We start from the raw sequence: 24,008 nt of genomic DNA on the forward strand, positions 1-24,008 counted from the left end.
TCCCTATGAAATTTCCACCAAAACAACAAAAAATATCTTTAATTTTCAAATCAAAATCAACGTAGCTTATATGGGAGGATAAATTAAGTATTTTATAATATAAAAAATGGATAAGGGAGGGAAAAAAATTACAAATCTCTCATACTACTCAATATTGAAGAGAAATGTTAGATTAATTTTTTCTTTAAAAAGTCGTAGGATGGACATTAGGCAAGCGGGACAATACAACAACATCGTTTTGTTTATTAAAATAATAATAATAATTAATGTGTTTGATTTTAATTTTCTGAATTCAATTTTTTAGAAATTAATTTTTTTTTTCGTATTTTTATTTTTATTTTTAGTGAATATTTTTAAAATTTTAAGCTCTTTTTTTTTCTTTTTTAGATGTACCTTACTTAGATATATCTAAATAGTAAAATATTTGTGAAAAAATATTTTAAAAAATTATTATATACACAAAAATATGAAAAATGAACTAAATTTTCGTACTTTTTTTATTTTTTGGTATTTAGTGAATTTTTTAAAGATATTTTCCCACAAATATTATACCTTTTAAGTATATTTATATAAGGTGTGTTTAAAAATTAAAAAATTACTTAAAATATTAAAAAAATCAATAAAAATAAAAAAAATACGAAAATGAAAAAATAAAAAATAAAAATTTTAAAAAGTAAATTCTAGAAATAGAAATCAAGTGAATAATATTATGAAACAGGCACGCCTTGTACTTTTTATGTTGCTGTAGAGTAAAACTACACTTTTGTTAACTTTAAGAAAAAAAGAAGCTACTAAAAAAAATACTAAATTAAAGATATATTTTTTAAAATTTATTTAAAATAAAATTTGTCTCTTATAATTTTGAAAATTCCATCTCACTCCTTTAAGTTTTTAATTTCATAGCAGATGACATCTTTTATTAATAAATATCAAGTCAATTAACAGTTTTTAATAATATCAGAAATAAGTATATTTGAATTAATATTTTTGGGAATTTTATCATTATATTGGAAAACAATTAGAAATTTTGTTTTTTAGTTAATTTTGTTAAATAAAAAAATTAAAAGGGGGTATTTGTAATTTTTAAAACTATAAAAGATAATTTATATTTTAAGCAAATTTTAAGAAGTATATTTATAATTTATCCAAAATTTTTTTTGAAACAACTCAATATTTTCGGTTGAGTTCAATTGTAATGAATGGGTTTAGGCGGAAAAAAAAATAAAATGAAATTCACATTTGCTAAAAGAAGTAATAGATTTGATTAGTTGAAAAAAATAAGTAAAAAATTGTATAAAAATTGAATTCTATAATATTTTTATTTGTCTAAAAATCAATTTTTTGTTAAAAAAAAATAAGGATAAATTATATCAATAGTTCTTACATTTTGTCTTTTTGTCATTTTGATTCATGTAATTTTAATTGATATAATTTTGACTTTATTTTAATTTGATTCAATTCATTATAATTGTTAAAAATAAAAAATAAAAATAAAAAATGAGCATATGAACGACATATGTCACGTAATAAATTTATAAATTTTATCAATTTACTAGTTAAAATCAATAATTTAATAATTATTTTTTGTCATTAATTTTTTTATAGCTTCTCAAATTTTTTTTTTTTATTTTTTTTTCCCTAAAGGCAACATAAACCTAAACCCAAACCCGTAGTTTTAAGGGTGTTTGGCATAAGTTATATAAATGTATTTATTTAGATAAGTGCATATATTTAGGTCATATCATCTCTCTACTTCTCTATATCATTTTATAAAGAGCCAAAAAATATGAGAATAATGCTAGAAATTTAAAAAAATTTATCAAATTTTTTATCAATATCTCACATAACTGTGGAACCCATATGGTGTGGATTTCACGCCTATGTGAGACATTTGATAGAAAATTAGATAAATTTTTACGCTGTATTTAGTTGGAGGATTTCGAAAGGAATTTAGAAAAGGAAATAAAAAAAGTGTGTAAAATTAAGTGAAATATAGATATATTTGTTTCACATTTCACTTAACTTTTCTTTTTTTCTTTTCCAAATCCTTTCCAAATTCCCAATCAAACACAACATTAAGATCTCTAAAATTTTTTAAAATATAATTATTTAAATCATCTCAAATACTACCTTACACTACAGCAACATAGTGACTTATGTTTCATATATATATATATATATATATTTAATGAACAAAACGGTGCGGTGCCGTGCCGTTGTGCTATCACAGCACCGTGCTTTGGCAGCTACCCGCTTCCGAGGAGGTGTGGCAGTTTCCCTGCCTATTGCTCACTCATAAATGCCATACAAAGTTATAAAATTTATTTATTTATTTATTAATTGATGTCACATGTGTGAAGTCGCTTATGATTTATGAAAAAATTAAATTAATTAAATATTTATAATTTTATAATAAAATTATATTTATTTTTAAAAAATAATTAAGACTTAAATCATAGATTATAGTTTGATTAATTTGATTTTTTTATTAATGATATACTCATTAAATCTTATAATATAAACAATTGGACCATCAATATAGACATAGGACATATATCTCTATAGGGTCTCACAGCAATCCCACCCGTTTGGGATGTGATTTTTTTTTTTATATATTGAAATAATCAAAAAAATCAAAATATTTAATCACAACATTCCCTTTATTTTTTTTATTTTAATTAATTATCATATCATTGGACAAAATAAAAAACTAAAACGTAGAAACAACAACAAAATAAAAAACGAAAGTTAAGAAGATCTCGACTCCGAATAAGACTGCGAAGGTTGGTACGAGTCATCCTGTGAATCACTTTCTACCACGTTTCACCTATCTATCCCATAAATCAGCCAATCTCTCTCCAACTTTCTCAATCCATTTTACATGATAATTCGTTCATGTAAAGTTTGTTACAAGTGACGACAAGAATCAAACGGATTAATTACTCTCAAATAATACATATTATGTAATATTATTTATGTGGTATTTTTAGTAAGACTGCAAATGAATAGGGCGTTCATGAACACGGTCGAATTTGGTTCGGTAAGAACTCATTCGAACTCGATTCAGTAATTTTTTTTTTTGCGTTCGAGTTTGAGCTCGAACTTGTTAAATTTTTAATAAACAAACCAAAACATATTAAAACTCGTCTCGTTAGCTGACTCGTTTAACATTTATTATTTATATATTAAATAATGTAAAAATATGTATAAAAAATAAGATAAATATGTTATTTATATATTTAAAAAATCTAATTATAAATAATAGTTAACTGTAAATAGTACATTTATATATTATGATGGTAGATATTATTATTTTTATAAAATATTGATTTTTTTTAGTATATTTATATATATTGTATATATAATTGTACAATGAAAGTTTTAATTTTAACTTTAATTTCATATACAAATATGATTTTATAATTTTTTTGACTTGTTAAAACTCGTGAGTAAACTCGAGTTCGAGTCATACTTAAGTCAAGTTAGTTCGAATTCAGCTCGTTAAATAACATTGTTCTATCTATAAAATTTTTCCTTTCACCCTGAAATGAAAACATTATATAAAAAATATTATATGATACTTCGAGATAATTACCTCAGTACGAAATACATTTATAAAAAGGGCACACAAGTTGTTGTAATGCACACACATAAAAGAGAGAGAGGGGGGGACAGACTAAGCAACCTAGGAAAACCTTTATTTTGTCTTAGGAGTGAGAAGGGGAAAAAAAACAATGGAGTTGGAGAGGGTGCAAGTCATAGCTTCTCTGTCCAAGTGCATAGACACAATACCAGCTGAGTACATTAGATCAGAGAATGAACAACCTGCAATCACCACAATCCAGGGCAAGGTCCTGGAAGTCCCGGTGATCGACCTCAGCAACGACTCGGACGACCAGAATATTGTCCAATCGGTCGCTGAGGCCTGCCGGGACTGGGGGATATTTCAGGTTGTAAACCATGGAATACCAGATGAAGTCATTGGGAATTTGCAGAGAGTTGGGAAAGACTTCTTTGAACTGCCACAGGAAGAGAAAGAGGTGTATGCTAAGCCTCCTGAGTCCAAGAGTGTGGAAGGGTATGGAACAAAGCTTCAAAAGGAAGTGGAAGGCAAGAAAGGATGGGTTGATCATTTGTTTCATAAGATTTGGCCTCCCTCTGCTATTAACTACAAGTTTTGGCCTAAGAACCCTCCATCGTACAGGTATTCCATCCTCCTTTCCCAATAACATTGAACCGAAAAATTTGCTCACTGGATTCACTGACATAAAACATTCTGTTCACAGCTATAGATGTGAACGAACAAAATATGAGAGTTCAGTGATTTTGGTACACTTTTTTATGACACCCTTAATTGTCCAGCTAGATTTTTATTTAATAATAATTCTACATATACAGAACTCACTATGAAATTGACGGAAAAAAAATAAAGGTGTATGCAAGTGAAACAGTTTTTTTAGTGACAGATCCTATCTTTTATTGTGTGGGATTACCATTTTTTTTTTCTGTGATCAATTCTGTCAATAGCTTAGGATCATGTTTGATTCACAAGATTAATAGTGTAGTATTAATAATCTTATTAAATTAGTGTGGTATTCACTATCCAATTAGATTAATATTCATTGGATTAATAATCCCATCTCTACCCCATTACTAATAATCGTACAAATTTAAACCAAAATGTTAAAACAAACATAGGATAATTGGGCCCACGGATTAATAATCTCAATCTCATGCTCTAATCCACCCAATCAAACATGCCCTAAAGGTATAATTGTTTAGATTGATGGTTAAAAGTTATCTTTAAGCTTTTAACTTATTTTGGGTCATATCATCTCTCACGTTTTTTTATAAACAGTCAAAAAATTAACTTTTAACTATCTTCTTAAAATAATTCAAAGTGATATAAATATTTATTTTTTAAAAAAAATCTTAGTTTTTTAACAGTGGATTAGTAATGTAATATTTTTAAAGAGAAATAATGTCACCGTTAAAGCCAAAATATTAAAGAAAGAAGAATTGTAAAATCATTTTTAGAGAGAGAAGAATTTTTTTTATATTTTTTTATTATCGTTTGGGGAACCGTGGACTTGCCATTTTTAGTTACCTTTTAGGCTTCCCTAAAATAAGAAGGATTTAGAAAAAATTGTTGAGGTATGATTTTTGAACCAAAACTGTTGAAAATGAGATGAGCTCTCCATCCATCCATCCATCCATAATCCTATCATCCACTTATTTGACTACTTGACTTTTATGTACCGCTTGTGGTCTTTCGTTTTTAATTAAAAAATCAAAAAATTTATCATATTATTTTTATTTATTTATTTTTGTATGGTTTTCAGAAAAAACAAAATAAATTAAAATAATTAATTTCTAAATAGAAATTTTTAAAAAATGTTAAAATATAAAAAAAATAAAAATCCCTATTAAAAAAACAAAACAAGTCGAACACTTGTTATTCATGTTTTCTTATACAATTAAAGAAAAGTCATTTTTAAATATATGAACTTTCTTCGTCTCATAAAAAAAAAAAAAGTCAGAAAAACAATTAAAAAAATTAAATCCCAAATAACCCCCACTAATTGTCCATAAAATGCCACATCATAGCCCATTATATCCAGGTAATTGTTGGAAGTAAAAAATTTTACTTGTGAAATATGATGACTTACCCTTTTTAAATAGTTAACAGTTAAAGAATATTCACTTAGCCTGTATTGTAAATTTTTATTTACGGTGAGCATTCTATTTGGTACTTCATAACCACACAACAATTTTTTTGTTATATTGAGCTACGTACTCGTGTGTGGCCACGTCTACAACATACAAAGGGGCAATTCGAAAAGAAGTTAAAAAAATTAACTTTTTAGTTTTTTAACTTTTTAGACAAAAAAATCACAAAAAATTAGCTTTTTAACACAAAAAAGCAGAAAGTCACCCAAAAAAATAAATAAATAAAAAACTAACTTTTTACAAACTTTCCAAAACACCACAAAATGACTTATCTTATATTCTAACAACTTAAATGTGTCAAAGTAAAGAAAAGAGTTGAATGCGTGAAAAATTATCGTACGTGATTTACTTACCTCTTAAATTATACGTGGGTTGTTTTATTAGCTGCATCTAATTTTAGGAAAATGTTTGGTGACCTAAAATTTTTGTGGTTTGAATGGCTTAAATGTGTCAAAACGACGTTGTTTTATACTCAAAATGATGTCGTTTTGGGTGTTTTGAGCCATTCGAGTCATGATTTTTCAGGCCACCTATCATTGTTACCAATTTTAACGTAGTGATAATTCATATAATAAATTAAATATAGAGCAATATAAAAATAGAATTATTGTACTATTGATTTTTTTGGGTGAATTATAGTGTTAAGAGTGGGATGCTTGCGGATTGATTTTCAACAGCTCGATTTGCAGATTAGATCCGCCCGCATATTTGCAGTTTAGGAAAAATTAAACCCACAACCGCTCGCAATGCGGGTTGCGGTTTGTGCGGATAAGGTTCGCGGATGTACGGGTGGTTGGGGGCGATTTGCGGATTGAGCTTTTTCCTTTAAAAATTTGTTTTTTGGCATATTTTTTTTTCATTTTAAAATATTTTTGATTGCAGGAGATTCAACACTATCATTCATTAAACTGGATTACAAAAAAATAGAATGAAAATTAAATAAAAACTAACATTAAAAAAAAAATCGCATAACTAGATTTGCAAAAACTTGAAAAAAAATTCTAATTGAATAATAAGTATTTTAAACAAGGTTGTGTGATATATTATTATAATGTTATAATGTTAGAGTCTACCAATTTGATAATTAGGCTAAAGTGAGTGAGAGAAGAGAAGATTAGGGTTACACACTTGCAAAACTTACAAAAAAATCTGATAGTATAGATGTTAAAAAAAAAAAAAATTATATACAGATGAGGGTGGGTGAGTGCAGGTGTGGATAAAACTCGCGACCCGCCCGTAACCCGCAAAACGGAAAAATCTTAAATCATATTCGACCTTAACAATTCTGCGAAACTGCCCAAATAAGCGCAGGCGATTCGAGTTAGGCAATTTTCACAGGTCAAATAACCCTATATCCAGCCCTAGTTGACAGCATATAGGGGAGATGTGAGTGTTTGGGAAGTGACTACTTTTTAGGCTATTTAGCTATTTTAGTAGATTATTTTAGTTTCTGTACTTAGAAAGATAGTTGAAATTTTTTGTTAGATTGGTATATTAAAAAATGTGTTTGAAATGATGTGGGAATATTAAGTGATCAAAATGCCCCGGTGTGTATTGTTGCTGTTGCTGCAGGTTTCTTAAAAATTAAAGGGGCAAAAGCGTTATTTTTCCTTACCACTCTGCTATGTTGCTCGAAAATCAATTGGCTCGAATGGCTCGAGGTTCCAAAACGACGTCGTTTTGGAACCCTTTTTTTTTTCCCCCCTCTCTCTTTTCTCTGTAAAACAAAGATACGAGAGGAAGAGAGAAGAGGGAGCGGGAACAGCGGGAGAGAGAAAAAGATGATGGTGAAGTACAAGGCCTTACATTTCTGAAGCATGAGAGGTTTGAGAGAGAGAGAGAGGAGAGAGAATCCATTGATGAATTAAAAAAAAAAAACCTAGAGAAAGAGAAGAAGAAGAGAAGGTGATAGATCTATTCACAGACCCAACAGCGAATTCCCAACACTGAGCCAACCCATAAACCGTTGAATTCCTTCTACTCACAAACCCAACAGCGAATCCACCATTGTTAACACCTTCCAAGCTCAAATTCCTCACCAAATCACCAACATTTTCTCGAAATAGAGTCTCATTCCCACCCACAAACCCACTCGACCCACGCACAGTTCGATTCAATCCATTCAAACCCCTCCACCCACCGTCGCAATGAATATTATAGAATGACGCGACTGTTTAATCATATCCAAAAATGGGTTTTGAGCTCAATCCCCTTTTATCTTTATTCATACCTTCCATAAACTACTAAGTTGATTCTATTAGAACTTGTAGAACACATTTGAATAAGTTTCACTCAATAGTAACAAGCCAGAAATTAGATGGTGTCCTACTTTTCTATCAAGAATTGTTTAAGAGAGATTATGTCTGTCCAACACTAGTAGGTTTGAGTTCTCAAACACTGGCTAGAAGGGAGTGCAACAAAAAGGCAAACAAACATGCTTAGATTAAGTAATGCAAGCATTTTCCACTAATATCCTAATGTTACTTGACAAAATACAAGGAACAGTTTATCTCCACTAAGTTTTGCATTTCACAAGGGTAGCTCAAAAGGGGATTGAGGTCAAGATCTCCTTTACAAGGTGCTCGAAAAAGTTGCATTCTTTGCTTAAACAGCAGCTTTCAGTCCATTCTGAAGTCCTATAATTTAAGGATGAGAGTATTCTTGTTGGATTGGTGTTGTATATGCAAGAAGTGAGGAGAGTGTGAATCATCTTCTTTTATATAACACTGTTGCAGAGGAGGTGTGGGTATGATTTCATAGCCATTACCGTTGCAAACCCCTCCACCCACCGGCGCCACCATCAACGTCTCTTGCGACCCTTCTCTCTCTCTCTCTCTCTCTCCCTTTTCCTTTCTCGCAAACCCTTAGAGAGGAAATGAGAGAGAACAGAACAGAGATAGAGAAGAGAGGAGAAGAGAATACAACAAAGATATAGAGGAGATGAGAGAACACTTAGAGAGGAGATGAGAGGAGAACAGAGATAGAGATAGAGATAGAGAGGAGAGGAGATGAGAGGAGAAAGAACATTTCAAGCCACTCGAGCCTCAATAAATCGAGCTACGAGGCATTTCTCTTTGGAAAATGTTTGGTAGCTCAAAATTTTGTGGCTTAAATGGCTCAAAATTGTAAAAACGATGTCATTTTACACTCATTTACATTCAAAACGACGTCGTTTTGAGTGATTTGAGCCACAAAATTTTGAGCTACCTAGCATTGTTGTTTCTCTTTACCTTATGTCCATTACAGCTGTGCATCACGTGAGAAGTCCTCAGCAACAGTACTTTTTAATTTTATTTTATTTTTCTAAAATAGCTAAAATAGCCTATAAATTTCGTTCCCAAACACTACCGTTGTTCAGTTAAAAACCAGCGAAAAGATGTTTTTAAAGAAAGTTATTGGTTACACTTACCATATGCATGTTGTCACAGCCCAAACCCGCCCCTATGGGTTTAGCACCGTAACCGGCCAGTAATCCGTGATTACCGAAGGCCTGCTTAATAGTCAAACAATAAAACAGAGTACAGGGGCATGACGAAAGCCAAAACAGTAAATAGACAATGTCCAATGAGCTGTGACAGTCTGTATGCAAAAAGACTTTTCATATAGTACAGTATGTACAACATTTACAATCGTTTAGGACAGGGACTTAATCCCTATTAAAACAGTACAGTAATAGTGTACACAAAAACAGGACAGAGAGGGGAAAACTAAAACACCCCGTAGCCTTAGCTTGAACGGACTCGGAACCTCGCAGTGAGACACATAGGTTGGCTTGACAAAACTAGAGTTTACCCCGACGCTTCTAATAACGGTCCGGTGCCTTTACACCTACATATATATATGAGCAGTGAGCTAAACCCTAGTGAATAACATAATGCGTAAAGAGGTTAAGAATGAATGTCCTTACAGTATTGAAAACAATCATTTCAATCAGTATGTCAGTTATTCAGTCATTACAGTCATATGTGGTACATCTAGTAGCAAAACAGTATAGTAGGTCTTATCAGACCGAACAGTCAGTTAATGGCTATTGTATCAGTAAATAGTAGTGGTTCCAACATGGGAACAGACAGAGATCTGTGTAACAGTAGCAGTAACAGTAACAGTAACAGTAGTTGCTAAGGATGTCACAATACAGTTCACAATTAGGACATCATTCATTCAGTAACAGTATCATTTCAGAAAACAGTACAGTTCAATTGCTCAGAAAGTAATCATATTTGAACATATCTTTACACAGTTGTTACTCACAGAGTTCTGGGCTACAGTTAAGCTAGAGCGCGTACTCAGATGCCAAACCTACACAGTTACAGAATGAACACACACTAAGCTATACAGTTGGAAAAATAGTAACTTAATCCCTAATTTGCCTCGGTGTGGTTCTACATCTATATCCTCATAAGATGCCTTAAACTAGGCCTAAGAATGCCTAGGATGAAATGAGGATGCAAAGATGCACTTGAAAAGCATTTTCAGAATTTTCAGAAAATAGGGTTCACGCTCAAGCGTAGGTTACGCCGCTCGAGCGGACATGAAGACAAAGGTTTCCGCTCGAGCGTACTACAAAACAGTCAAAAGTGCTGGATATGTGAAATTCACGCTCGATTGGGCACTCGACACCCGCTCGAGCGTAAGACACAAGGTCCCGCTCGAGCGTAAATTACCCCGCTCGAGCGGATTTCAAAACAGTGTAAAGTGCTGGGAGCACGAATTTCACGCTCGAGCGCCAGTCACCCCGCTCGAGCGTGAGTTCAAAATCTGGAATTCCCAGATTTGAACCTCAAGCTCAAATCAAGTTTTAAAACATGAATTTTGATCCTCTTGGGCTAATTTGTTGGAAACATTTGTAAACTCATAGAACAACATGTTTCAAAGGTCAATTGTAAAACCAAAGCCCCAAAGAAAGATCAATTCAACTCAATTTCAAACCAAATTTCAAGAACATAACTTCAATTGAGCATGCAAGACTTTAAACAACTTTCAAACTTCAATTAATTGCTCTAATGAGCCAATTGTTCCAAAAACAAGATGAATTCATGAACCTTAGCTAGAACTTGGACATGCAAGTAACAATTTTCCATGAAATCGACTCAAATTTCGACAAGCATGCATGCATGATCTATGCTACAATTCAACACATTAAGCCAATTCTAGACTCAATCCCCTAATTTGACATGAATCATGCAAGAACAAGCTCAATTCATAAACAAGAGGGTGATTATACTACCTTAGGTCTCCAATGCAAGATAAGGGAGCTCAATTTGCAATCTATACTTTAATTCTTCAAGCTCTCTAGCCAATTCTCCAAACAATACAAGATGAATTCACTCCAACTCCCTATCTCTCTCTCTCTAGTCGGCAAGAACAAGGAAATGGCTGAAGAAAATGTTTTGGTCAAGTGTGTATGAGGCTCAAAGTGTTTAGTTAGTGGGTCACTAGGCATGGCAAAGTTGTGATTAAGTCCAAGTTTGCAATTTATCAATAATTAATCTAATTTAAACATACCAAATCACATTTTAATTAAATATGCCATAAAATCACATAAATTCTAATGATCATAAATCATCAATCAATTTCAGATTCGGCCGCCGATAAGGCCTTCAATTTGCAGTTTAAAGCATAAAACATAAACAGATAATTTAACAATCAACAGATAGATATGCATTTAAACTAGCACATTCAATCGATCAGTTCAGTATTTCAGTTGATTCAATTACTTATCATAATCAGTCTCAGTTTAGCAGTAATCAGTGGTTAATCGGTAAACAGTGGTGAGGGTTGTTACACATGTAGTAATACAAGTCAACAAGATTTATTTCAGTTTTTTTAATAGTTGGCTATATGTTATAGGATAATGATACATGCCACTAATAGTGATGTTCTAAAATACCACTAATGAGTTGGTACACACCTAAAAAAAAAAAAAAAAGACATAGCAACACTGTGGCAGTGGGTGGGGCCCACTGCCACATTATTAGTGCTATTAGTGATCTCAAGCATTTTTCATATGTTTTATTTGTTTAGTTCCAATTTAGAGCACTAAATCAATAGCTCTAAAAGTATCACTAATGAACTGGCAAGTGTAAGGGAAAAAAAAATAAAAAAAACAAAGGCCAAACTATCACATCAATAATGAAATCCACATAATATCATGTCATTAGTGGTGCATTAATAGTATTAAATTAATGGTATAAAGCATTTTTCATATTTGTTTGTAGTTTCACTGTCATGAAGGGTCACCTTCTGCACTACTTGTTAACAAAGAATGTTATGTTCGTTGCAAAATTTCATTTAAAAATGAATAGGTGGTATAAATTTAAGGGATGGCTTCTCTCCCGTCCGTGATCGGATTGGAGGGTATTATTGGACTCGTGAGTACTTATTACGGGTCTCATTTCAATAATCTAAATTGTTCAATGTATAAAACTTGATGAGTATTATATACCAAAAAATTTATATTGATCGGATATTGATAGTCATGTGATCAAATTGGTTTTATATAATAAAAAAAATAGATGGTGAAAAAATAAATAGTTGACAGAAATCTGATCCAATGAGACAACTATCAATATCTGATCAACATGATTTTTTACAGGCATATAGTACTCAACAAGTTATACACATTGAACAGTTCAGATTATTGAAATGGAACCCGTGGTAGGCCCTCATAAGCCCAACAGTACTCTCTAGTCCGATTACGGACTGGAGGAAAACCCAGCCCTAAATTTATAGTGAGTGGGATGTGGGTTATACTTATTATGGATGTAGACGATTCATTCTTTTTTCTGAGTAATTTGCATTGGGACATGATAATTCATCTTTGTTAAATAATTAGAAAATAAAATAGAACTTATCGAGTATCTAATCTAAAGTTGCATAATACTCTAAAACTATTTAATAAATTTTCTATCGGGGTGAAAGGCTCTACTAAATAATTTTTCCAAGTAAATGTTGAGAATTATTGAAATAATATAAATAATAAAAATTCCTCTCTTTATAATAATTCCTCTATTTAAGAAATAATAATTTTAATTTTTAGATGAGTTAATGATTAATATTTTTTAAAGGCTCTACTAAATAAATTTTCCAAGTAGATGTTGAGAATTATTGAAGTTATAATATAAATAATAACAATTCCGCTCTTTATAGTAATTCCTCTATTTAATAAATAATAATTTAAATTTTTAGATGCGTTAATGATTAATATTTTTTTTATGGGCAAATGAATTTTTTATTTTATCAAAATAAAGAAATACAAGGAGATAATGAAGAATAAGGAGAATAGGTTTAGATTATATTGAGAATTAAGTTAAAAGTTTACTTTTTGATTTTTTTTTTTTAAACGTTTAAAAAAATAAAGAAACAATGTAACTTAAAAAAAATTAATAACTAAAAAATTAACTTTTAACCTCTTGTCAAAAGAGGCCAAATCGCTTAAAAGTACATTCCCAACTATACTCTCCCATAAAAAAAAAAAAACAAAACAAAACAAAAAAAAACTATACTCTCCAATAATGATTAATGATTTAATATGGTATGAATAGACAAAAGATTATGGGTTCAAATATTATTGTCTATATTAAAATATTTTTGCAGATCCCACTACACATAAGAGAACATGTTGATGATATAATATAAAAATTAAAATATTTGCATGTATTTTTTTTTATCAATAAATGTTAATTGTTAGTCGTTAGATTAGCAATAATGAAAAAAGCTCTCCCCACCCTTGGCAAAACACTTCAATGATTGCGCTCCTTTAATTCAACTCCTTTAAGGAGGGGTTGAACCCATAACTTCCTTAGGGAGTAATCTTTATGGAAGGCATGGTAGCCAACTAAGGTTGTAGTTTATAAATTTCTTTGGTTTTGGGAGTTGAGATTGAATATGTGGTATGTATTATACTTTGATTAATATATTTTTTTTTTTTTTTGAAAAAAACAAGTCCAAAATGTTTCCATCTCTTGCATTGCTTGCTTGTAACTGTTACAACAAATTAAGATTTTAAAAATAAAAATTTAATATTAAAATAATTTTTTAGAGATGAAAGATTTTAATTATTAAAAGTGTTATAGTTGTATTTTTAGTGATAAAATTGGACTTTTAATAATGAATTTTTATCTTTTTATGATCAAAATTTTCGTCTAAAAAGTAAACACATTTATTGTTTCTAAAACTACATTTAATAATGATATTTTCAAAATTTTATTGTTGAATATATTTTATTTGACTTTTTCATGATGACCCACATTACGACTCGAATTGGTCACCTGATTTTTTTTGTATACAAAATTTTCATCTTTGAAAATGAAAGAATTTAATTTTTAAAATCCTTATATGTTGTAACTTGTAGTGCATGCACTAAATGCAGTGTTTTTCATCGCATACAGGGAAGCCAATGAAGTGTATGCTGAGAGGTTGCGTGCGGTGGCAGACAAGTTGTTCCGGTGGCTGTCACTAGGGCTAGGGCTTGAAGGGCATGAGGTCAAGGAGGCTGTGGGTGGTGATGACTTGATTTACCTTATGAAGATTAACTATTACCCACCATGCCCTAGGCCAGACCTAGCCCTTGGGGTTGTGGCTCACACAGACATGTCCACCCTCACCATTCTTGTCCCAAATGAAGTCCCAGGGCTCCAAGTCTTCAAAGATGACCATTGGTATGAAGTCAAGTACATCCCTAATGCCCTGATTGTCCATATTGGTGACCAAATTGAGGTACATCTTTTTTTGTTATTTCTTATGTATGTAAAATGTGTCATCTAACTAAAGTTTGTGAAATTTCTCATGATAAAATTACATCTTTTTCTTTTTAACTTATACCAAAATTTTACTTTAATCTCTCAATTTTTTTTTTTTTTATCAGCAAAAAAGGAGTCAGAATTTTACTTTGATATCTCAAATTGTAATTATAACAAATGATTTTTCATACTTCAATATGCGTTTTAATATGATCCTTTTATCGCTAACTATTTAAAATTTAAATGAGCAAATTATACTCTTTACCTATCAACTTTCATTTGAATTTCAGTTTGATCACTCAACTTATGGTCTCTCTCTAATGTCCCCCCAAAAGTGCTTAGGTGGTCCTCACACTTTCAATCTAAATTTCAAATCATGAGTGATGATTGAAGGATTATATTGAAATATAGGTTAAAAAGCTTGAAGGCTCAATTGTTACAATTAGATATAACAAAGAAAAGGAAAAAAATGTTGCAATTAGAACTTAAAAGGTGAGTAATGAAAGTAAAATTCATGAAAAAGCTAGAAGGTGAAAAATAGGTAATTAATTTGCCCAACACGTTACTAGAATTTAGGTCGCAGTCTCAAATTTTTACAATCTTAGTAGAAGGTTTTTAAATATCAATCAAGGTTTTGAACTTTTGATAGTAATATTCATTCAATTTATAAGTTTATACTATATGATTTGAAGTAAGATATGACTATACCCTTAATATATATACATATCTTGATAATGTTATTTAAAATCCTGATTTTTTAAGTATTCATTAGATGACTAAGACCTACAACTCTTGGCTTCAACAGATAGTAAGCAATGGAAAGTACAAGGCTGTGTACCATAGATCAACAGTAAACAAGGAGACAACAAGAATGTCATGGCCAGTGTTCATTGAACCCTCGCCGGAGGTCGAAGTTGGGCCACATCCAATGCTCATTAACGACGAAAATCCACCAAAATACAAGACCAAGAAGTACGAAGATTATATGTACTGTAAGCTGAACAAGCTTCCCCAGTGAAGTTTTTGATGATGAGCCTTCTTCACTCACTCGTTTCATTGTCTTGTTTGTTTTGGCTATGTTTATGTCAAATCTACTCGTAGTTTGCAATTAATGATGTTTTGTTTATGTCATGCTTTGGAAGGCATTTGTAATGCTCAATTGTCTAATTTGCATTAATAAAAGATGTTGGTTCATGAATTACTTACTAATGTTGCTCATTTTTTTTCTTCTTATAATTCAACAAGATGATATTAATTTTTATTAACACACAAAATTGCTCTTACCCATTCAGGGTTGAAATTATCCGTCTCTAATTAGGGGTGAGCATGGTTCGGATTGGACCGGATTGGGGTAAAATCAGGACCAATCCGTTATCTACGGTTCCTGAAAAATTGGAACCAATCCAATCTGTTTAAATCATGGAACCAATCCTAACCAATATATTTAAATACGGATTGGATCGGTTTAGGACCACGGATTCACATAATTAAATAACAAAAAAATATATATAACACTTTAATTTCATAAAAATATAAACATAGCGCTATATTAGTTCCACAATAGCAACATCTATTTCTATAATAGAGACATACCGTGCTAGAATTTAAACAACCATAAGAAAACTAGTTTCACCATAAGTATTTAGATCATTACAAATTAAAACTAAAAACTAACAAACAAAAGTAATAAAAGAAGATATTATACGATTTTAGATTTGAGTTTAGATTTTATATAGAATAAGAGAAGATACTATGAGGGAGGACGTATAATAAAAATATATACTATTTGTATACAGTTCGAATCGGTTTCAATCCGGAACCGTGGGATTCAGTCAGGAACCAATCCGTGTACTACGGATTTTTAATTTTTCAATTCGGAACCGAACCACGGATTCAAAAAACCAATCCAAACCTATCGGATTGGACTGGATTTGATCGAATTACGGATTTCACGGATTCCTTACTCAGCCCTATCTCTAATCATATTTGTCATTATTATTTTCTTTTTTAAAAATGTGATTCGATCAAGTAACTATCTCTATTCAATTATTATTATTATTTTTTGTTGAGAAATATGATTTGAAAAATAGACCATCTTTTTTGTTCGTACAAATAAATTGATCATGTAACTACTAAAATCTAATAAACTCAATTTTTTTACATAAATAATTTGCCCTATGAAACCAAAATAAACTCAAGATGAGCCCACAGCCACACCAACTGAACCCCAATCAAAAAATTGGAGCGGAGACGGAGACAAAGCCTCCTCCTAAACTATTGACTAATCTGCAACCGAATTTTTTACTATCTTAATAGTTAATCAATGGTCTAAATTTCATCTTTGCCGTTTTAAAAAGCTCTTCCAAGTGGTGTTTTATAAAATTTAAAATATACTGAGCTTTATTTACAGCAGTAAATTTTATTATTTTAATTAATATAAATTGGGGGTGATGTAAGAGGAGGTGATGGAATGAATGAAAACACAAGGAAAACGTGACTTACATATATAATAAAAATAAAAACTTTTCTTAAATTTTACCATTTAAAATTACGGAAGGAAAGATCCCATTAATTTGTTGTACCGAGTCACATAAAGGGATGCAAATTTACTAATGTTTTATTTTAATTTGTGATTTAAATAAATTATAGTTTTCACTCAAAGTTCTAACATTTTTCACTTTTCAGAAGTGAAACATTTTACGTCTATATAAACTTATTTTTCATTGACGATAGAAAAATTTTCCTGCTGACTTTAATTTCTCTGTCTTACCAAACGCTAAAAAATATATTCCAAAACATGTTATCCAAGTTTTAAGGTCAAAGGTTTTTTTATCAGTTCATATTGACCTGTGGTTGAGGTATTTACCCTTTTAGAAAAGATGAATATGACTAAACAAATAAATCATGAAAGGTGTTAAGAATAGAAATTCAGAAGGGTGTACATACATCCTGCCCATATATCATATGATCAACCATGAAGTACAAACTCAAAAGCAAGTACATATACAAGCACAACTAGTGCCCAAGTCCCAAAAATATACTTGCTTGACTCACATTGCTCGGGCTGGAGGCTTCTAGCAAGATTTCCCAAGAACCTTCTGTGTCTTCTAGCGATTACTGCACAATCAGTGATAACATCAAAATATTTGAAACATGATTCTGTAAGCAATATGTAAATGCAAAACTCGGAACCAATTTCATGTGAGCAAATTGGGCAATCCTTTTGATGCTCAACCCTAGTTCAAAATTCAATTGAAGGATTATAACTCAGCTCTTCAGACTGATAAGACAAATTTAAGCCTCTCTAAATTGGGTTGCCATGACAATGCCATGTGCCTGTTGCTGTAAGAAGAAATTTGCTGCTTTCAACCTGTCCGGCTGATCATTTCTTCATCTAAGAGCATCTCCAATCGTCCATCAAATCTTTCATCAAATTTAAGAAAATTTGACGAAAATTTTGATTTGATATAATGCACTCTAATTGTTTTCATCAATTCTGCCAATCATGTCCACCAATGGTCAATTTCAAAATTTGATGTAAGGTTAAACACTTCCTCAATTTGATGAAAAATTTGCTGCTTCCTTCATTTGATATCATGACAGGATTGGAGCACCGTTTTCACCAAATTTTCATCAAATTTAAATTTAACGAAAGATGAGTAAATGTTGGAGATGGTCTATTAGGGTTAGGGTATGTGAGACTCAGGTTTAGGGGTTCAAACTCAGCCTACAATAGAAGGTAAGATACTCCAATTGCAATTCACATGCAACCAATCAAAGAATAAGGAAATATTAGAGGTATTATTTTTTGCACTCTGATAGTATCAAATAACACTGGTCACTTCCTTGCATCATATATTACAATTAGGCATATACCTTTTTTGGGATCAAATTGGCATATAAATCAGATACAACATAACAATAATAAGAAAATATTAATGCTAGTAATATTATGTATAGAGCAAGCATGGAAATCTGTGCAGAACAATCTGCATCCCAATGATGGTTTTAGGTGAGTAGAAATTTTGATTTTTTTCCTCTGTTTGATTTGTAAAATATCATATATAAATATGCCAAAAGGGGCATAACATTTGTACAAACACTATACGAGATCCAAAAAGCTCAACATGGAAATTGAGTTTTCCTACAAAATCTACAAGCACAAAAGAAAATTCCCCTGAAAAAAAAAAAATCATTTACACCAAAAATTTAATGTATGCAATAAACAAATCTTTCACCTAAGTATGCTTGCTTTTCTCTCTCTCTCTCTCTCTCTCTCTCTCTCCACAATCACCACATGATAGCTAACAGCACCACCATCAAGAAGTTGGGGTTTTTAATAAAGCTCTGCTAGTTAAGTGGCTATGGAGATTTGGCACTGATGATGTCAGTTTGTAGAGGAAAGTGGTGGAGAGAAAGTATAAGAGAATAGGGTAATTTTTCCATAGGTATGGATGTCGGGCCTCATGGAGTGAGGTTATGGAAAGGAATTATAAAGGTTTGGCATGTGTTTGCTAAGAACATCTTTTTCAAGGTTGGTGATGGGAAAAAAGTGAGATTTTGGTTGGATTTGTGGTGTGGGCATAGATCTTTGAGAAAAGTCTTCCTAAATTTGTTTTAACTAGTGACTGCGATGCAGTTGTGGAGGTCTATTTCATGTTCAGTGATAGTACCATGGTATGCGCTCCCCGTTTTTGGGGAGCATTGAACGATTGGTAGTAACAATCTACGGAGGTGTTTTTTATGATGCTATACAAGGCAGAGGATCATCAAGGAGAACGGGAAGACATTGTGTGGAATGGATCAAAGAATGGTGTTTTTCTAGTACAGTGTTTTTACCAAGAGTTATGTGGAGGAGAAACTTTCACCCTACTTGGAGGGGTATTTGGGATATAAGGCCCCTCCTAAGGTTTGCTTTTTCTTGCTTGGAAATCAGAGTATGAAACTATCTTTACTATTGACAACCTTAAGAAGAGATGCAAGTTTGGTGCTGGATTGGTGTTGCATGTGCAAACAAGAAGGGAACAGTGTCAGTCAAGCATCTCTTTTACATTCTTCGATAATAGTTTAACGAAGTCTCATATACTCTGTTTTTGGTATATATTGGGTAATGCCATTTTCATTGGGTGAGCTCCTTGCATAGTAAGCTCCAAAGGAGTTTACTCTCAACCCATTCCCCAGTCTCCCACACTGCTAAAGTAAGTGTCTGACTCCGTATCAGGACCCTCCTTCCGGCACTTGTTGTTCTAGGAAGTCAGATAAGAAGAATTCAAATATGGAACTTTTTATGTGGTTTGTGGATGGTTTGTTGGGAGTGGAATAGAAAGTCTTCTAAGGGCATGGAGCAGCCTTATGTAGTTTGAAAGGATATCTTCTTCTCTCCTTATTTTTTTGGTTGAGAAAGGAATGCCCTTTTTCGATTTTCTTTTGTGGAGTTCATAGGTGTCTTATACATGGACGTAATGCCCATGTTTGGGTTTTTTTTTAGTATACAGGTTTGCCCATGAAGGCATTTTAGTTTTATAAATTTTGTTTGCTTATCAAAAAAAAACAAAAATTAAAAAGATAAACCCCTCGCCTTTTGCCTCCAACTAATCTCCTCCATAAAACAATATGTCCCAGTTATGCTTGGCTTCTTTCCTACTCATTGCTTCCTCATGAGACCATCATCTTCCTCTCTCTTGTCACACCAACGAATAAGATCTAAGACCGCGTAGTCTTATGAACACACAAGTGCGATACCCCAACTCAAGTACTAACGTAGTTAACATATTTTGATGTATTAATATTCAAATGTTAAAAGAGTTGGTGTTTGTTATAGGGATAACAAAGATGGAAAATATATTTCAGTGGTGATGGTTGCAAGTGCATGATTGAGAGATTTCTAAATGTTGAAGAAATTAACTAGAATTAATGTGATGCTCAATTGTGTATCTACATCTAAAAATATGTTAAATATGTATGATGGTGTAGCAATGATGTATTGATTTGTGATTTTACAGTGGAACAAACATTGTGGAGATTTAATTAAAGAGAGTAATGGAACAAAAAATGAGATAGACACGTGGGGGTAAAAAATTAAGCGCATATAAGAGCGGGGCCTTTCGCCATTGTATAACTGTAAGATAAATGAGGAGAGAGTATAAAATCATATTTAGAGACAAATAAGGAAGTGATAGACAGAGAATATGTGAGATGGATTAGGAGAGATAATTGGGTGGAGGCTAAAGATAAAGAAACAAATTATGGAGAGGGAGAGACATGTGAGACATAAACAAAAACAGAAGATATGGTGTGAATTTGACGCTCTTAATGGCAGTGAGAGATTTATGGAGAGATAAAGAGACGTGAGGAATATGGACAATCAAGAGAGAGAAAAGAAAAAGAAAAAGAAAAAAAAATTAAATCAAAAGTTAAGGATGAGAGATGTGGTGCTTCGGTTGGCCTAGAAGGAGAATTCGCTGCTCAATGTGCTGCGTGGTAGGAGGGGCAGTGGTTGATAACTGGTTGCATGGAGACTTCATCCATTTTTCTTATTGTGATATCGAAACTGATAAAGGTGGACTGGTGAGAACTAATGGTCTGTTCTAAAGAGCATAGAGGCCCCTAGAGTGTCAGCTTATGAGCACCTGGGAGATGGGTAGAGGTCCCTAGAGTATCCGCGTATGGGCAACTAAGAGATTAATTATGGATTCCATTGATTATCAATATATGTAGTCATATTTTGTTCATGATTTTTAACTCCTAAGTTTACTCACTTGTCAGGCCCACTCTACTCATCTGCATTGTATTATTTGCAGGTTGATTTGGAGTGGAAGTCAGTACAAGAAATCTTTCAAGTTTCTATAATGTTTGCAAATGTTTTATGCTAGAAATTTCTTTTTGTTGTATTAGAACATTTGTTAAAAACATTAAGTGTGGATGAAGTATTCCAACAGCTTTGATTCCCAGTAATACTAATAACATAACTATAGTGGAAGCACTAGTAAGAACTATAATGACAACATGAATTTTACATAATTATCAGTTTACTTGAAATCTATGATATTAAAACATGAATGTGACATTTCCCACTTATTGCATTTAAGGAAAGAAATACCCAAAAAAAAAAAAAAGGGCATATATACATACACATTAGAAAAATAAATAAATAAATAATAATAATAATAATAATAATAAAAGAATGGAAAAAGAACCACAGCCATAAAATGAGATGCAAATCAGTATCGTTCGCATTTACCATTTTTCATTGTCAATTGTCTCCAAGTACACGTAAAAACAGAAATAACAAGTATAGATCATAAATTAAACAAGACATTTTGTACCGAATTATCTTTTTCTTTTTCTTTTTTCCATATTTATTTGGTTGTGGTGGAGGGGATGACATACATGCTTAATTATAAGGTCATGTGCATTTTAAAGGGAACATGAATGAATAAAAATGGGAGTTGATTATTACCTAGAGAACTTCATAAACAAGGTGTCGCCACATGAGGAACCTCGGGTCAAGTAGGTAATCACGTTTAGCGGCAGAGTTAAAGTAGGACTTGTATCTTCTTCTAGAAACTCTTTTGCAATCAACTTGAGATGCTTCAACTTATGAAATGGAGAAGGATGGCTCTTGAGAGAATCAGTATCCATTGCAAGAACCTTACCTCATGCAAAACAAATCAAACAAAACATAAAATTAATTTGGAATCAACAACTAAGACAATGCAAAGATCTAATTAGGCTATAACAGGAAGTAGTTCATTTTTTCACATTGCACACACACCTACGACAAATTCTACATTGCCCTACATGAGTCAAGTAGAGCATGCACCTACTACTATGCATATCCCAACTCGGGGAATTCAACATGATTGTTTGTAACTAGGAAATCTAATTTTAATTACGACAGTACTATAATATGTGGTAAAAAATAGATATAACATCATACCATATTCTATAGAAATGCACCAATTGCATATGTGAATTCACTAGCAAATGACAAGGGTTTCCAATGACATATAACAGTACAACATGATATTGAGTGGCAACCTTTGCTCAATATTTGCAGGGGTTTCCAATGACAATGTTAGGAATTACCTCAAGGGTTCCCAATGATAACGTAAGGGAGTTTGCTTCTCCAAGCTGGGCCAGCATGTTGATCACATTGACTGGCACCGTTTGCTCGATATTTGCATCAGAAGGAAACCTCAGGTCGACACATAAATCGTCCATAGAAGGAAGTCCCATCGTAGAAAACACAGGCGAAACCTTACCTTTCAACTTAAACGAAGTCAGCCTAGGTGCCGAAACTACAATCACCGATTCATAAGAGTCGGAAATACAACGCTCATGGTAACACAATTCCAACTTCCTAAGTTTCGGAGCAGTGATTTTAAAACATCTCAATTGCAAGTAATCCAAGATCAAAGTTTCCAGATTGGGACAATTCCCAACACTCTCAGTGACAAAATTGGCAGAGTCATCTAGAAAACAACTAAGATGCAGAGTCTTTAATCCCTGAAAGCACAACGGTTTGTCGATAGGCACACTTTTGTAAAAATATACCAATTTGAGAGATTTTAGGGATTCAGAGTTGAAAAAACAGGGAGGGAATTCAAAGGGCTCGGCAACACAAGCTGCCCAGAGATGGAATTCTTGAACATTGTGGTGAATTGCGTAATGTATGCAGTTTGTGATGAAGCTTGGATCATCACAGTATTTGGCTAAGAAGTAGAATTTGCAGAGATTGGAATCGTCGTCTCGGAGAGACAAGAATTGGTTCACGAAGTGCAAGAAACGAAGCCGATTGGCCTCGTTGGAATCTGAATCAGGAAATGGAAATTCGTCGAAATCGACGTGGAGGTTGGGGAGGGAAGTCCAAACGTACCTCCATCGTTTTGATAGCGCGGAGGTCTGAACTGCCGATTTGAGGTCGTCCATGGAAGAGAGGATTTCGTGAAGAATTGAGTCTGGTAAACTGCTGATTCTGTCTTCTTCTTCTTCTTCGCCATCAATTGCTTGCTTTTTCTTGTGATTTCTCGAATCTTCCATGCTAATTTTTTAGCAAATCAAGCCTCTCTTTGATATACACGCAGCGTCGCCGTCGTCGTCGTCGTGGTGGTGGAGGGGATCGTGCACCGAGGTGACGGCGGGGAGTGATGCCGCTTGAAGAGAAGGCCTCGTGAAGAGAAGGGTTTGCTGATGATTTTCACATTTATTTCACTTGATTTTCTCTCTCTAATTTTTAACATTTTTTTTACTATTTAAATTTATGAGAAATTCTACACGAATCCGAATCCTCGGCCGCCTTACCCGGCAGTCCCCAAAACGACGTCGTTTTGGGATTTTTTATTTTTTTTTATTTTTTTTTTCTTTTCTTCTTCTTCGTTCTTGCTTTCTCTCTCTTCGAAACCAGAGGGGAGGGGAGAGGGAGAAGAGGGAGGAAGGAGGAGGGAGGAGGCTGCGAGCTCGCCATCGCAGCTCGTCGCCTCGCCGCCGGCCGTCGCAGCCGTCCAATCGTCGCCCGATCCAGCTCGTCGCAGCAGC

The 24,008-nt window shown here is 32.6% G+C and overlaps 2 protein-coding genes across 3 annotated transcripts; one reads left to right on the forward strand and one right to left on the reverse strand.

The window, feature by feature from the left end:
- Positions 1-3,637: 3,637 nt before the first annotated feature.
- Positions 3,638-15,672, forward strand: LOC114257498 (flavonol synthase/flavanone 3-hydroxylase). 2 transcript variants are annotated; one of them, XM_028197259.2, is made up of 3 exons: positions 3,638-4,204; positions 14,121-14,448; positions 15,244-15,672. In XM_028197259.2, exons 1-3 carry the CDS (start codon positions 3,735-3,737, stop codon positions 15,487-15,489), a joined length of 1,044 nt encoding a protein of 347 aa, XP_028053060.2. In that variant the 5' UTR covers positions 3,638-3,734; the 3' UTR covers positions 15,490-15,672. The 2 variants fall into 2 exon arrangements, with proteins under 2 accessions (XP_028053060.2, XP_028053061.2); XM_028197260.2 differs by having other exon boundaries at positions 3,639-4,204; positions 15,277-15,672.
- Positions 15,673-17,369: 1,697 nt separating this feature from the next.
- Positions 17,370-23,735, reverse strand: LOC114257497 (F-box/LRR-repeat protein 25). Its single transcript, XM_028197258.2, has 3 exons — positions 22,560-23,735; positions 21,931-22,121; positions 17,370-17,588 (listed from the first exon to the last, which is right to left on the reverse strand). Exons 1-3 carry the CDS (start codon positions 23,511-23,513, stop codon positions 17,579-17,581), a joined length of 1,155 nt encoding a protein of 384 aa, XP_028053059.1. The 5' UTR covers positions 23,514-23,735; the 3' UTR covers positions 17,370-17,578.
- Between the last annotated feature and the right edge of the window lie 273 nt (positions 23,736-24,008).

The sequence above is a fragment of the Camellia sinensis genome, chromosome 6 (genome assembly GCF_055761805.1).
Source record: "Camellia sinensis isolate YWXY chromosome 6, ASM5576180v1, whole genome shotgun sequence".
NCBI classification, from domain to species: Eukaryota; Viridiplantae; Streptophyta; class Magnoliopsida; order Ericales; family Theaceae; genus Camellia; species Camellia sinensis.

What these genes read in the sequence shown, in the direction of transcription:
- LOC114257498 (XM_028197259.2), top strand. Translation starts at nt 3,735, where the DNA reads ATGGAGTTGGAGAGGGTGCAAGTCATAGCTTCTCTGTCCAAGTGCATA. An exon ending in AAGAACCCTCCATCGTACAG is followed by an intron (nt 4,205 to 14,120) that starts GTATTCCATCCT and finishes CATCGCATACAG; the next exon opens with GGAAGCCAATGAAGTGTATG. An exon ending in ATATTGGTGACCAAATTGAG is followed by an intron (nt 14,449 to 15,243) that starts GTACATCTTTTT and finishes AGTATTCATTAG; the next exon opens with ATGACTAAGACCTACAACTC.
- LOC114257497 (XM_028197258.2), bottom strand. Translation starts at nt 23,513, where the DNA reads ATGGAAGATTCGAGAAATCACAAGAAAAAGCAAGCAATTGATGGCGAA. An exon ending in TATCATTGGGAACCCTTGAG is followed by an intron (nt 22,122 to 22,559) that starts GTAATTCCTAAC and finishes GCATGAGGTAAG; the next exon opens with GTTCTTGCAATGGATACTGA.